The 16,037-nt window shown below is 38.2% G+C and overlaps 1 protein-coding gene across 4 annotated transcripts in view; it reads right to left on the bottom strand.

The window, feature by feature from the left end:
- The window catches only part of LOC145997442 (rhotekin-like), a 286,448-nt gene that overhangs the window by 8,137 nt on the left and 262,274 nt on the right, over nucleotides 1-16,037 (bottom strand). For all 4 annotated transcript variants that reach the window (XM_083134510.1, XM_083134490.1, XM_083134501.1 and 1 more), the window contains exons 3-5: nucleotides 8,890-9,105; nucleotides 2,326-2,505; nucleotides 568-662 (exon numbers count right to left, since the gene is read on the bottom strand). In XM_083134510.1, coding sequence (XP_082990636.1) covers nucleotides 568-662; nucleotides 2,326-2,505; nucleotides 8,890-9,105 — 491 coding nt within the window. The remainder of the gene's footprint in view (nucleotides 1-567; nucleotides 663-2,325; nucleotides 2,506-8,889; nucleotides 9,106-16,037) is intronic.

The raw sequence follows: 16,037 nt of genomic DNA, 5'->3' as shown, positions 1-16,037 counted from the left end.
TATTTCCAACATAGCCATATTTAATATCCTACCATTTTCTTAGTTTGCTGGGGAGGAGAGGGAGAGTGGGTAATCCCCCTCTGGTGTTGTCACAGCTATTACAGCAGATTGAATTTCATAAAAAGTAGTAAATAACTGAATCGGTCACATGAACAATGTTGTAACCAACGGTTTTTGCAAAAGAAGAAAATTCGAGAATTTTTTTTCTCTTCTAGAATATAGTAGTGACACCTTTCATGAACAGAAGGAACAGTTTCTCATTGAGGAAATAAAACATTAGAGAAAGCAGCTTGGCTGATCCCTGTGCTGTTTTTGTGGCATTTGGTTCTGGTGGATACAATGTTGTTTGTGTGACCAATTGAATTGTAAAAATAATGCAAATTTGAGAAATTTTGTCAGCTCTTGACACAAGTCTTGAGATTTTAAATAATTTGCTAGACAAATTAGAACATGATATTACTGTTAGTTTTGTAATATTTACATTTGTTAATATGTTTCACGAATCCCATGTATGACTAGGAGACAATCATTTTAATTAAATTCTAGAAGATTGAACTCTGAACCTACCTATACTCTCCAGGTGCAGGTCATGTGTTTTTATGCTGTCGTGAACATCACTCAAGTTCAGTCTTGCTGTTGCCATCAGTTCAAAGTGCGGGCCTCTGTTCAATAATAAAAAATAAAAAAAACAATCATATAGTTGTTTTCAGAGGTATACAAATATTCTATGAAACTCATAATACCTCTAATACTATAAAACATATTCAACGGCAGATTGTTATAAGATCATCAAGTATAAATTGTCTTGAAGTTATTCTGCGGGTACAAATTTTAAGGCAGAGTAGATTATATAATGCCTATCCAGTAACATCTGAATAGTCTATTCCAACTGTGTACAAAAAAATGAAATATATATGATTTCTATAAATACGGTTTTTCTTGTATCTAGTAGAAACTATTGGAATGGTTTATTTTAGTAGAGTGAGGATTCAACCTCTTCCTAATCTGCGACCTGGATATTGTTGCTCAAAAGTGTTATTTGATTTTTCACAATAGTACAAGGATCAGTAGCGTACACAGGATTTTATCAAGGGGGGGGGGGGGTATTTCTAAAACTCTCAAAATTCACACTACCATTGTTTTATTATACTTTAATTAAATAATAATACTCATAATTAATTAATTAGCTGAATTAAGACTAATAATACTACTATGACTATTAAGTAGTAGAGATCTACATAAATCTATATAGTATTTATCAAAGCAATAGAACGAAATTACTTTCTAGTCATTTGATTTTTATCAAATTCTTGGAGCATTTTCTTTGTTTCTTTGTTACGAAATAATTGTCTGGTCAATGAGGTGAGAAATTTTAAGTGTGAAGAAAATATATTAAAATAAATGGAAATATTCAAAGTATGGTACTCATCCAAGGAGCTGCAATGGTCTGGTCGGTAGAGCATCTGACAACCACGTCTGTCAATCCGTTAAGAACTTTAAAAAATCAAACTGTGTAAATGCGAAACCTCTTTTAAAGTGAGTCCCGATTACCATTTTTGTCTTTGAATACAATTTTAATAGACTGAAAAGCTCCAAAAATACGAAATATTTTATTATGCATCCTGCCCTCCAAAACTAAGTCATGTACTATCCACATTTACTATTCCAGCCCCCCTCCCCCCAAAAAAACTGCGTACGCCAGTGCATTGATCATTGTTGCAACTGAGATACAAAACAACCTTTTCTCTCTTTTAAATCATGGTTACCCTTATATTTTATTTTCAAGGCATTCACTCTGAAAGATGCGTGTGTTTGGAAAGCAGTGCTTTTCTCCATGCTGCATGGAAATAATAATTCAAATGATTATTATTAGTAGTAGCAGCAGTAGTAATAGTATTATCGCAGATCTTTGACTGTGATAAATTGGCCACTTTGAATTTTTTCCACAGCATTTAACCCCGTAACCCCCCCATCCTTGCGTACGCCACTGACAAGAATGTGTAATATGCACAGGTGCTATGGACATGTCACATTGCATGTAGCAAAATGTTATGGTAAAAACCTAATTTTAAACATTTTTAGGAGAGAAGATAGATAAACACCAATAAAGATTGTCATGAACTAACATACATAGATAGAGGATCTTAAGCCAAACTTCATTTAAATTTATTGATTCTTTAAAGGAAAAAGTTCCTTTCGAAGTATTAAAATATCAACCACTTTGGTAATGCAGTTACAGAGAATATGTGTACACCGCAAGTAATTGAATGTTTACAAAATATTTCCTGTCTGTTGTAACACCAGACAAAAAAAAACAATACTCACATCTTCCCCGTGTGCAGCTCATCTCTTAGCGTAGCTGCCAACTTTTTCCCAACCGTTCGACTGATAGAGCTGTGAATTGTTTTCTTAATTTTCCGAGGTGTGCTTGCCATTGTAAGGTCATCTTGCAATATGTGACTGTACACTTCCAAGCGGAACTCAAAATCAGCTGGGATATTGTTGCTGGAAAAGGTAACAAAAATTTAGGAAATGTTTAAGGTACTTGTACAAAAACAAATTAAAGCATGTATACAATACAACTTTTTTCAATTTTATTATCAATTGCAATGCAATACAAGCTGATAGTACATGTACTAACAATTAAAATCTAATAGAGGATAAAATTACCGTATTCTCGCATCTATTAGCCGCACCTCGTGTATAAGCCGCACAATTTTTTTAGTAGGCAGCCAATTTCATGTAAGTATTTTAAAAGTATTTTAACCTTTATTTTAGCGCAATGATCTACATATTAATACCGTATCATTCAGTTTGAGTCCTCAAAGCCCTTATTCACTGTCATTGCTGCTACTCATTGAAATATTTTCTGCACAAGATGTATTGTCATCTTCATCACTAACATCATCATCCAACAACATTTCAACCTGGGTACCATCTAGGACATTGGATATGCCGCACTTCAAAAAACCCTTCACAATTGTCTCAGACTTTACACTTCCATGCTGCCAGAATCCATTCACACACTTGCTTGACAGTCGGACGTTTGATCTTTCCTGTTGCTGTAAGCTCGTGGTTTCCTGCACTAATCCAGTCATTATACAGACGCCGGAACGCAGCTTTAAACGAGTGAATCACACAAGCATCTAGGGGCTGCAGTACAGACGTTAGACTCTCAGGAATCACAGCTACAACCGTTTTCAACTGTTGGAATTTTGTCTGTATTCTGTCTGTTAGGTGATCACGAAAGCTGTCCCACACCAGCAAATTCCTTTTCTTCAGCAATGCACCAGACCTTCTATCCCACACTTTGTCTATCCAGTCCAATACCAGTTCTTCTTCCATCCATCCTTTCTGCTGGGCATGTATGATAATACCCGGTGGAAATACCTCCTTTGGCACATTCTTACGCTTCAGCACAACATATGGTGGCAGTTTCCTTCCATCCGCGAGAACACCCAACATTATAGTGCATCGTTGTTTCTCTCCACCAGTGGTCTTGATCGATACTGTATCCGAGCCTCTCGGTGCAACTGTGCTGGACATAAGCATGTCCCAGTAAATAGGTGTTTCATCCGCGTTGCACATCTGAGACAAGCTATAATCATTGGACTTTCGCATTCGAATCACGTATTTGTGAAATTTAACAATTTTCTGATCAAAGTCTGCAGGGAAACGTTGCGCAATTGTTGTCCTACGGCGAAGCGATAAACTTTTCCTACGCATAAAACGTGAACACCATCCCGCACTAGCTCGGAAAGCTTGACGACTGATGTCTAACTTTGAAACTACTTCACGAGCTTGAAAATGTATCATGTCTACGGTTACAGCATAGCCAACACTTCTTCTCTCATTTACAAACGCCAAAACTTCTTCTTCTAACTGTGGAGATTTGGCTCCTTTTCCACGAAATGTCTTACTCTTGACACTTGTTGCAGCAAGTTGTTCCTTCTGATTTCTCCATCGACTAATGTTAGACTCGTCCACATCGTAATATCGCGCTGCAGATCTGTTGCAGTTTCCTTCAGCATATCGTATCGCTTGAAGTTTAAAATGAGCATCGTAGCCGATTCTTCTGGCAGACATCTGCCCTTTCATAGTACCAACCTTGACCTCAGGCCCACAACCTTCTTTAAAAACTTCACTTACTGAATGGTTTCCAGATCAATAAGACAGTAAGGATGATTCATGTTCAAAGATAAGATATCATATTGTTGCAAAGCCTGCTACAGATGCATTGTTGTTGGATTTGCTGTTAATGAATCCGTTATGTGATAAAGATAACAAATCAACGTATGTATTTTAGTATCCTAGCAGTAGCTGCACTTTCTTTCATTCGTGTGTATAAGCCGCAAATGTTTTCTCATTCTTGTGTATAAGCCGCACATGCTATTCGCGTGTATAAGCCGCACCCCATTTTTTGGTCCACTTTTCGGGGAAAAAAGGTGCGGCTTATAGACGCGAGAATATGGTATTTTTTGCTAAACAAACAACAATGAACATTAACAGTGATTGTCTGCATGATTACATCCTTTTGTCACAATATCAAATAAACATGAGCATGTTACTGTCAGTGAGTGTGTGTACAGGAAGAGGGGCGTAATGGAATGAACCATGCAATCAAAAGTTGCATAAAATAATACAAAATTCAAGATTTATATATATTTAATATATGTAAAAAAGTTTACACCTTGCTGCAGTATGTGCAATGAGGCGAGGGAGGGGTAATCTGTATATATTATCTTAGTAATTCATTTACTTTAGCTGGTTCCAAGTCACTTTTGCTACTAGGTGCACCATATTAAATCTGTTACATGAATAAAAGGAAGAAATTAGGGGGATGGCAGATCAAGTAAAGTGTTCAGTAAAGCTAAAAAAAGGGTGACTTTCAGTAATAGGATAGTATTAATCACATTGTTCTGAATACTTTAACCTTTCAATGGTGACGCACTGTCTGTGAGACCCTGTCAGTGCTAATTGGTAGTTTGCTTAAATACCGCTACAGGTAAAAGGCAGTTCTTCCGAGAATGTGACTTAGAGGTCAAAGGCAGTTCTTCCGAGAATGTGACTTAAGAGGTCAAAGGCAGTTCTTCCGAGAATGTAACTATCTCCCCTCCCTGTATATCCGCAGAAACAATCGGCCATTGTCCGTTAGTCGGCTTGGAGCTATGAGCAGATATGGTTCCACACACTGGCGTCACAGTTTCTGTTAGTGGCCTACGAGTCCGGCGTCACCATTTGCGTAACTTTGGACTTGTACTTTGTTGCTTGTAAGCAACTTTAAAGGTAAGATGAGTTGTTTTTGGTTGTTTTTTTTTCATTTAACTCTTAATTAAATTATAGATGTCTGTTGTTTTGATTTAAATGCATCTAGTGATAGATTACAAAATAATAATAAAAAAAAACATTTAGTTCATTATTTTTGTTTTAGCTAAAATTATTGAGTTAATAATTTTTCCATGCCAATAAATATTTTTACTTCAGACTATGGATTACGAGAAAGAGCAAGAGCGTCTCCGGAAGCTTCTAGAATCCGTTTTTCATACTAGTTATCTTATTATAAGATGAAAACAACACTACAAGATGTATAAATGTAGTACTTCTTACCTTTGTATTTATTACAAATTTCTTATTTGTAGGATTTTTGCTCATTGTTTACTATTATTAGTTTAGCTTAATTATTTTAGTTTCATAAAAAAAAAGCCATTTAGTTTCAAACTCCACTGTTTATAAATATTTAGTTTTCATTCATTTTTTCACATATAAGCATACATTTTGAAAAAAAAAATCATATATATATATATATATATATATATATATATATATATATATATATATATATATATAATGTGGCCGCGGTGGCTCAGTCGGTAACGCGTCTGACTACCATGCTCAAGGTCCCGGGTTCGATCCCCGGCCGGTTCAAATCCGGGAACTTTTCTAACGGTGGAAGCGGCCCCGGCGCCTACCCAGCGTCGAATAACATGGGTACCTGGGGGAAACCCTGGGGGGTAAAGGCGGTCAGGGGCGTGATGCTGATCACATCACCCCCACTCACGACCGGATCAAGAAAGTGTGGGGCGTTACCCCCACACCCCCTATACGCCTTCATGGCGTGGTGCTATGCACAGGGGAACACTTTACCTTTTTACCTTTATATATATATATATATATGTATGTATGTATGTATAATTTTTAAGTTACTTAGTTTTATGATTTGTACTCATTGTTCATTAGAATTAGTTTAGCTTAATTTCGTGAAGTTTGTTTATTAATATTAGTTAATATCATGGAAAGCTGCACACTCAGGATGTTGATTGATTTTTATTCAAGGTTTCTTTTATGTATACTAAATTTGGCAAAACGTTTAGAAAAAACGATCAGACAGATTTTATTACTTTTTGTCATATACATATCAAAAGTCATGTAGAAGAGAGGAAGATGTGTTTTATACAAAATGTGTTTTGATAATTGTAAAAAAAAAATATTTTCTTTGAAATTGATAAATTGATTTTATAAAAATAAATGTTAACAATAACACTTTTTTTTGTTTTTTTACAAAAAAATTAATTCTCTAGTTTTATTGAATGTGGCCTTATTACCTTTTAGAACAGTTCAGTAAGAAACCTAATTTTTCTAGATAAAACAGTATTTTCATATATTTAAAAAATCATAAAATGCAGTCTCACAGACCGGTGTCACTAATTGCATCACAAAAATCACGTCACTATTCGAAGGTTAACGGGGTTGCGACATGTTTTTTTGGGGGGGGGGGGATGTGCCATTGGCCTTGGTGGGTTGGCACACTGCTGTCAATTGCAATTTCTTTGTGGTAAAAAGTAAATAAATATAATTAAATCTAGCAAGACTTTGGATAGTGATACAAGATCATTACACACAAACGTAAAACTCTGTCCCAAAATATTGACATTAATTCAAAATATAGCTTACAATCATATTTACAGTAAATGTGACATATTACTAGAAGAATTAGCAAATAATATGACATTTTCAGTTCAAAAAATATTTGTTAAATGAATCCTTGAGTACAACATTTTTCAATTTATATCAATCAATAACATTAACATGTATGTATTTTGGGTAAGGGTGTGTAGGATGAAACATTTTTGGCTGGTTAAAAAAAATCCATATGTTCCGGATCGGAAATTTTCTATTTCCATACAGTGGGAGATTCTCGAATTCTACATGGTATTTCTCCCTGGAGTCAAGGACGTATTTAGGGATTTACTAAGTACTAAAATTAAATAATGAAATAATAAAATAACTAAAATCAAATAATGGAAAGATACTTGTTGTATAATCGAGGGTTATTTGTGTTCGTCGAACTAATTGGAAGGAAAGTATAATATTTGGATCATAAGACTTTGAATGACAGTACGGTACCAAAGAAGATTTATGCAAGATCTATCACTACTTATAATAATATGCATAAAATTTTACCAGGAACTTTACTTTTCGTCAACTGGATCTAACATCTATTTTTGACTTTCAATAAATATTAAATTCTATATTTGACATAATTTTTTTTTGTAAAATTTGCCGACCTTAGCTATACATAAGCTAGATAATGAATATGTGCTGTTACATCACTCTCCTTACACTGTATGTTTACCTATTCCTCATAGGCGTGTGCACGGGGGAGGGGGCAATTTCACCCCCCTAATCACAGACGTTCGCAGATTTTTTGAACCAAGGGACAAGCAAGATATTTTCCCATGGAGCATATTACCCCGATAATAGTGCTGCCCCCTCAAAAACACCACTTGAATTTGAAATTATCGCATACTTTTGTTCCCCATTACATAATAATTAATGTAAATTACTATGACTGAAATCAAATACGTGTGATATATATACTTTTAGGTTGACATTAGTTTTCGAAAAAGGAGGTGTGGTCATCCTTACCCCCCCCCTTTTTAGACGTTCCATGCCCCTAAATTATTGTACTTTCACCTAGAAATTTAGTGTAGAGGAAACTTATGACTGTTATTAAAGGATATTATTGGAGAAAATGTAGTATTTCAAGCCGATGAAAATTCAAAGCAACTACGGGGGAAGGGGGTGCAGTGGTGCAACCACAAGGAGGCAGAGGGGCATTGCCTTATCCCAACCTTGAACGGAAATTAATTCTAGGGGGCAAACATTTAAGTAAGAGAAAGCAAGACTAGCAGAGATACGTGCCTGCCTGAAGTGATAATTTTTTTGCAATGAAACTTGTCATTTGCAATAAATTTCCAACATTTATATTTTCGAGAAAACTCAAGGGAACACATTCAAATACATCTTCCAACTGTTCAGGACTTCAAAATTCGGAAAGTAATTTCTCCAAGTGAGGAAAGGTATGGAATCTCACCCCATACACACGCTCCTAGTTTCAAGCATCTTCTGCGAGCTATTTTTAATCAAAGTTACCCCCAATTTCTCTATTGAAAGATGTGTTTTTTTGGTGCAAATTATGTGCTGCTCAAAATGAAAGACGTTTGACTTTCCTTTCAAATTCCTCCTGGGCAACGGATGTAGATCAAAAATATACGATACGTCCAGGAAGAAAAATACGAACTATTAGGATGATCGAAAGAAACTGTTTTCATACATGGAACTATTATTATTTTCAATTATTCACAAAGATTCATGATATAAATGTAAGCAGCTTTTGATTTGATAAGCACAAATATTATAACCTGTATTCCAAATATACAAGGTGGGCACAAAGTCGCTTCCCTCAATAAATGTATTTTTACTTGTTTTGGGGAAAGCGACTTTGTGCCCACCCTGTATATAGTAACCCTACTTTCCAAAAAAATCCGTTCTACCAAAACACTTGGGTATAGTATCAATGAGCAAAAATGAATAAATATTAATACTCACAACAAAAGTACATCAGGAAATGTAAGGTCTGTTAAAGATCTGTCCACCGGACTCAGAAGAGCTGTATCGTAGATTTCTGTGCCAATCCTCGCAAGGCAGAAAACAGCAAAGCGACGATAATCTCCTTTATTCTTGAAGTGGTCTGAATCTCTCCATATAAGTGGCATTCGAAGATCAGAGAGGCAGACTCTGGCTACAGACTGTTTTATGTTATACCTGAAACAAAAAAAAAAATTACGAATTTTAATTCTGAAAGCCACAAATTACATTTACATGCATGCTTAATATCTTCATTTATATAATTTTTGCCAACAAGGGTCTCACTGCAGGCATATTATTTGAGGAACAAGGTCATTGACATAGCAGAAAACTAGGGGGACTGTAAGATTTTTGTTATTTAGCATCACTTTTCTGCCATTTTTGGCTAATCGTGGCGATGAAGATGAGTGATGACATGAAACTGATGAATACCCATACCCAGGCCAGGATTAAAGTATAGAACTGACTACTAAATAAGTCCATACAAAATTGCTGGATATGTCACTGTGGCTGATGTTTCTATCACTTGCAGTTCCAAGCAATTATGGTTAATGCGGGGTTGTAGTTGAAGACAAATATTGTGCAGTTGAAGTAAATGTTCTCTGTGTAAAATATGTGCAATTTACATTGTGGTTTAAAGCAGTGATTTATCACACACACACACACACACCTACAATTTTTCACAAAGCCCAAATTTATGATAATATAAATTTACATTTACATCCTCCTAAATACGAACGTACACCCGCAGATGGGAAATTTTAGATAAACCCCCTGGTTTAAAGTTAAGTGAAAAAGTGAGGGTGTAGCTTTAAGACGTGGCATGTATCAGAATAGATTTTATGATGAAGAAGGAAGGGACTGCCTAGCGATGAATGAAAGACGCCGCCCCATTCTCTTATGAATCACGGCATCAACACAAATCCTCTCCAAGTCAAGATTTACCACAATTCTATTTCTGGACCAGCATCTCTTCTTTCAGCCTCAACTTCACTTTTTCTGAAGACCTCTGCTAATGCAATGATACCGAGTCGAGAAATAGCACATCTGTGAATATTTATAGTGACCACCCCCCCAGCGTAGCCTATCAACTCAAAGATGAGTACTTTGGGCATGGCCATTCTGTACTCCTTGACGTCTAATACTAACTCCTCTTGTAAATGTACATGTGGACAACTCAGTGGCGTGATGAGGATTCACGTATTGGGTATTCTGTATTCTTTTTTTAGGAGCCAGTCCTATATTTTGCCATCTTGCCTATGTTCTTTTATTTATAGGAATGCTGGACCAACACGTAAGGAGAGGGGCACCAATTACCCTTGGGGCACAGTATTGAGTAAACCGTTGGATTAGCGTCAGAGTGTTTGTCCCCTAAACTATTTCTGAAAATATTAATTCTTATCGTCGTGATCGCCTCCCCCCCGTACACTCCTTAAAAACGATATTACACCGCCATATTGAAAATTCTGCATCAACCCCTGGTCATAATTAATCTAGAAAGAGATAGAAAATAATAAAAATTATAAACTGTTAGTGATTTCTGAATGTCAAATTCGGGGACAAGCTACCACCAAACGTTCGGTTTGATTTTTTTAAATATTATTTATTAGCGTCGTCTTCTGCCACTTTTGGATAATGGCGACGATGAGAATGAGTGTTCATATGAAATTGATGAGAATATCCATGGCCAGGCCGGGATTCGAATGCTACTTGAAAATAATTTACCTCTGCCTTCATTTATTCGAGAATAAAGCAAATCTCAAACGATTGTAGAAGTCACTTTTCCAGTCACGTTTCTGCTCAAACAATAGAAAATAGACTAATAGGAAAGTTAAGTAATGGTCTTCTAAAAGTGACGTAAAATCACGACTTTTTTGCAATATTTTGCAAAGAGCATTGCTTATCAACACGATTACAAAAGTTGTGTTTTGTTATTTGCAAACCAAACCCCAAGGAAAGTAAGAGCCGCCTTGATCTAGTCGGTAGGCCGTCTGACTGCCTGGGTTCGATTCCCGGGGTGCGTGATCTAAGGTCGGAAATTTTCCGGTCTTGTCCCCGCATAAAGCGGCTCACCCTGCCTCAAATCAATGGGTACCTTGGGGCAACCCTGGGGGGTAAAGGCGACCGGAGCGTGGTACTGACGATCACACCACGTCCAAAATGGCCGAGATCGAGACTGTGTGGGGCCCTAAACCCCACATCCCCTAAATGTGCCTTCATGGCACGGTGCTATTTCACGGGGAACTTTACCTTTATCCCAAGGCGTGTTAAGTGGATTGTCATTGTGTGATACAAGGTCAGCGTTTTTTGGATATCGAGACCGGAGCGAGAGCTCTAACCACTATTTGAACGCCAACAAGATATAATAGGTGAATATATTATTATTATAATAATAATAATAATAATAATAATAAACCTATTTGGGTAGAATGTGGTGGCCGCGGTGGCTCAGTCGGTAACGCGTCTGACTACCATGCTAAAGGTCCCGGGTTCGATCCCCGGCCGGTTCAAATCCGGGAACTTTTATAACGATGGAAGCGGCTCCGACGCCCACCCAGCGTCGAATAACATGGGTACCTGGGGGAAACCCTGGGGAGTAAAGGCGGTCAGGGGCGTGATGCTGATCACATCACCCCCACTCATGACCGGATCAAGAAAGTGTAGGGCGTTACCCCCACACCCCCTATACGCCTTCATGGCGTGGTGCTAAGCACAGGGGAACACTTTACTTTTTACTTTTTACTATTTGGGTAGAATGCCTCACAACGGCAATGCTGCTATTGCAATACACATGGCCTATATCATATGTCGAGGTGACTGATAATATGGAAATGTGAGGAATAAGTGTTCTTTGCAAGTGTCCCTTCATAAATTTAATCATCCCACATCGATTAGCCGGAAGTGACAGAAAAGCGACTTTAAATAACAAAAGTACAAATACCAAACATTCGATAACACACACTTATAAATCACCCTTACAATCCGGCCCCGCCAAATTATTATTATTATTATTATTTTATAAATCCAAGGGAAGAGGGGAGGGGTTCTAATTCAGAGGTTGGGTGTCTGTTGCAATTAAGGGATTTCCGAAAATCACAAATTAATATCTGGGGATCGTCTGTTTCCAGAGTGTCTGTCGCAATGAGCTCGCATACTTTAGATCCGGTGCCTTTTTAAAAATTACGTGGAAGTATTACCGTAGGCCTACTCCTCGAACATCTAATCATTGGAAGAAACATCGAAATAACCAGGTGTGAAGTGCTGCTGGCAACGGAAACATTCTCACATTCCCGCCTCGTATCTACGAAAAACGATCGAGGAATTGACGACATTTGTTGTATTCGCTTCCTTGCGGTTGCCTGGCAACTGGTTCCCAAGAGGTGCACGCTAACAAAATTTGTCTTTTCTCCGCTGATGTTGAGTGAGCACAAGAAGCGTGGAAATGAAAGGGGGAAGAGATTAGTGAGTGATGGGTTGCTGCTTTCGTTACACAGCAAAAGGCATAACTGTACCGGCACCCCGTCAGTCCGTGCTGAGTCACGTGGACACTGTTGCCGATGTACTCACGTCCTCGGCTTCACTGCAGAAGCTAATAGCAGGCAATAAGCCATAACGTGCAGAGGCCAATGATCCCTTCAACAAGCTTTGGCAACGGCGGTGGCCGGTTCGACGAAGTGGTTGGTTTTCGCTGACACAGCGCCATACTGTCGACTGCTCTTTTGGCGGGAAGCCGGTACAGTTAGGCCTCTTGCTCTATAAAAATACGGCGATCCTAGGTTACTCTTTCCAATAGCAGAGCGCAGAGAGTAATTTATAGAAACTGACCTATGAATCTTTACATCGATAGTTTTGGTGCCGATTCGATGTTAAATGGCAAACATTCCATGAACAGTGTGAATGGTTCTTTCACCCCCTCCCCTAATTAATACATGCAATCAGATGACTGCAAAGCCGGCCCCCGTGGCGGAGTGGTTAGCACATTGCGCTATCACGCCAGAAGTTCCGCGTTCGAATCTCGGTCTGGGCATGGGTGTTTGCGAGTGTCCATTCATCAATGTCACATATTATCGCTCGTCCCCATCATCACTCATTCGCAATTAGACAACACTGGCACAAAAGCGAAGTAAAATAAACTAAATCAATCAATCAGATAACTGCAACAGTTGCCCGAGAAAATTAAATTACGTAATTAGACATTCAATTTACAAAACCAAGATAGGTGAATGATACAACAAAGTAGCAAACCATGTGCTCAATTACAGGCTATTTACAGAAATATGATCGGTAAAATAATCTTAAATTTAGAGTTTAACCGGTCCCATCCCCAACATTAAATATTTACAGTATTAGTAGGATATGCTGACAAAAGCTGTAGGAAATTACAGCATATTCAGGGTGGTATTTGAAGAGATTGATTGATTGAGTTGGTGTTTTAAGTCCACTTTATGTACAGTAAGGCTAATCGGGACTGGACATACAGTTTAAAGTGGGATCCGAACCACTATGTGCCTCCACCGGGTATCGAACCCGGGGCACCTTGATTACAAGGCGACGACGCTACCACTGCGCCATCGGGGAGGCAATGGTATTTGAAGAGAATCAGGGACATTCTATGAAGAGCCAGGGGAGAGAGGGGTGCCAGAGTGGAGGTAGTGTATGAGCACCACACTGGCTGCCTTTACTCCTCCTCCTCCCAGGTATTCATTGATGAGAGGCTAAGTGATCCCAAGAGCTGCTTATATAAGGACGTCAACGGGAAAATTCAATATTTTCTTCGGTACTTTACGTCAATGTGATTCCTTTGCGTGTCTCTAAAAAAGTGATGGCTAACGAGGAGCATTACGATTACTAATAATGCTGTCAAAATTTTGCACGGGAACCACGGGTTATTAAAAGTGCACATTTTGTTCATTCCCTGATACATTAACTTAATGACCCACCATTGATACTAAAAACTGTAAAAAGCATTGTAATGTAACCCCATTAGCGTCCTGGACAGACGCTAATTTCTTCCTGTCTTCAGTTTCCAACGAAAAAGCTTTGAAATTACCGACGAGCAATGGGGGAGAAGAGAGCATCTAATGTGGCCCAACTGTTGGGCCGTGATCACCATTCAAATAGCTTCCTGCAATGACATCCTTTCTACGCATGCGTGTCCATTCTTTGAGATATCAGTTGGCGCACAGGCAATGGGGGACGAGAACACCGCCCATACGCGCCAAGAGTAACGTGCCCAGGATTTTTTGAAGGCAGGGGATGTTATTTACACTTTCTTTTGGTAGCCATTCCTCATTTTGCCATATTTTCCTCCCTTTGACTTTTTTTAGGAATATTGGGCTAAAGGAGAGGTTATGACTAGACCTCTGATTTTAGGTTTTTAACCTATTTTTTCCTTTACAGGTATGTAAGAAATAAGTTATGTCAGCGTTTCGTTAAAAAACGAAACGACTGATGAAGTTTTATAGGGCCTAAAAAAAACTATTTTGCTTGTTAGAACCTATTTTAGGTTTATGCGCCTAAATCAAGCCTTTTTTAGGTTTTTATATATTTTTAAAGGTTTTACAGGATTTTTGTCACACAGGGGTAGCCTATTTGCTTTGTTTAGTCACGAAAACATTCAATGACGAACGTGTTTGAAACGTACTCTCTGTCGGTTTCCCTTCCTCCAAATCCATGGTGATTTTTCAAAGCTCTAAACAAAGCAAATTCTCTGGTGCCACCAATACCTGTACAGTCCAAAGTGCAAACTTCTGATATGCGTGGTCTTGCTCACTTTCACGTCACTTCGGTTCTTTGTGGCATTCACACCTTGCAAACTAACATTTGAACATTGAAGTTTGCACCACTGACTATGTTTATGTTGAAAGATTATTTTCAACATCTACGATGATCCTCACAGACAAAATTGCGGAATTTGACTGTGGATAAAATGAAAAAAAGATTGTTGCCTAACTATACGGCGAAGAGTGGATTTTAATAGCAATTTTCCAATGGTATACCGCGTTTGTTACAACCTGTCCCGGTTCCCGCACTAGCTGGTCGCTGACTTTTCTCCGTGATGGGGAAAGTCAAAGCCAGGCAGCCAATTAAAATACGCAACGTCTCAACAGTGTCTACGTAAGCGCCTCTCTTCTGGCTTCCATTCGCTCCTCGTAGCCCAGCAGACGATTTTTTCCTAGTTTCTCATTGGCACCGAAACTGTCGAGCGATCGCTAACGCGGGAAACGGGACAGGTTCTAACAAACGCGGTATAACTTCTGCCATCGCCGTAGGGTTAGGCAACACACATAACGTTATGCAACATATTGAGTATTTCAGGATATAGGTGTCCCATTTTCATTGCCGGTGACTATACCTAATCAGCATTTTTCGGGAATTTTGAACTATTTTAAGTTTTTTTTAACCTACTTCAGGAATTTTCGAGCCTAACTTAAGATTTTTAGGACCTATTTTAGGATTTTTAGAGCCTATTTTAGGTACCTAAAAGCACACTTTTCAGAACCTAAAAATCCGACGTCTAGTTATAACCCACACAAACACCTCCCCCACGCGGGCGCGCCAGGGGTAAAAAAAAAGAAACCATTGCCCTACACATTGCAACAAGCCGTGGAGGCCACTTACGAACCTAGAAATATATTTCGAAAGGGGTTCGTTCCAAACAAGTCTCTCAATAATAATAATAATAATAATATGAATGTACACTCACAAAGAATGCCCAGGCCAGGATTCGAACCCGGAAACCCTGAAGTTTAAATTTGGTTTTGATTGATTGGTTGGTTTATTTTACTTCGCTTTACTGCCACTTTTGGCTAATTGCGAAGGTGAGAATGAGTGATGAAATGGATGAAGGGACACTCACGAAAAACACCCATGCCGGAATTCGAGCCCCAGATCCCTTGGTAAGATGCTTTTCATTATTCACTTTACTCCTCATATCTGATCGTTGTTTGCCGTGGCAACTGGAGGAATTATTACAATGACATACAAAATTAACATCTATTCCAGCCAGGAACCCTTATTTTTTAAAAACAATACACTAATCTTTACATGAAGTCAGCTTGGTTCATGTACATAGTACTATATATTGTTTCTCTAAAACAGTGGAGGTG

The sequence above is a fragment of the Lepisma saccharinum genome, chromosome 1 (genome assembly GCF_977018435.1).
Source record: "Lepisma saccharinum chromosome 1, izLepSacc3.1, whole genome shotgun sequence".
Classification (NCBI taxonomy): Eukaryota; Metazoa; Arthropoda; class Insecta; order Zygentoma; family Lepismatidae; genus Lepisma; species Lepisma saccharinum.
This window is presented reverse-complemented; position numbering and strand designations above follow the sequence as displayed.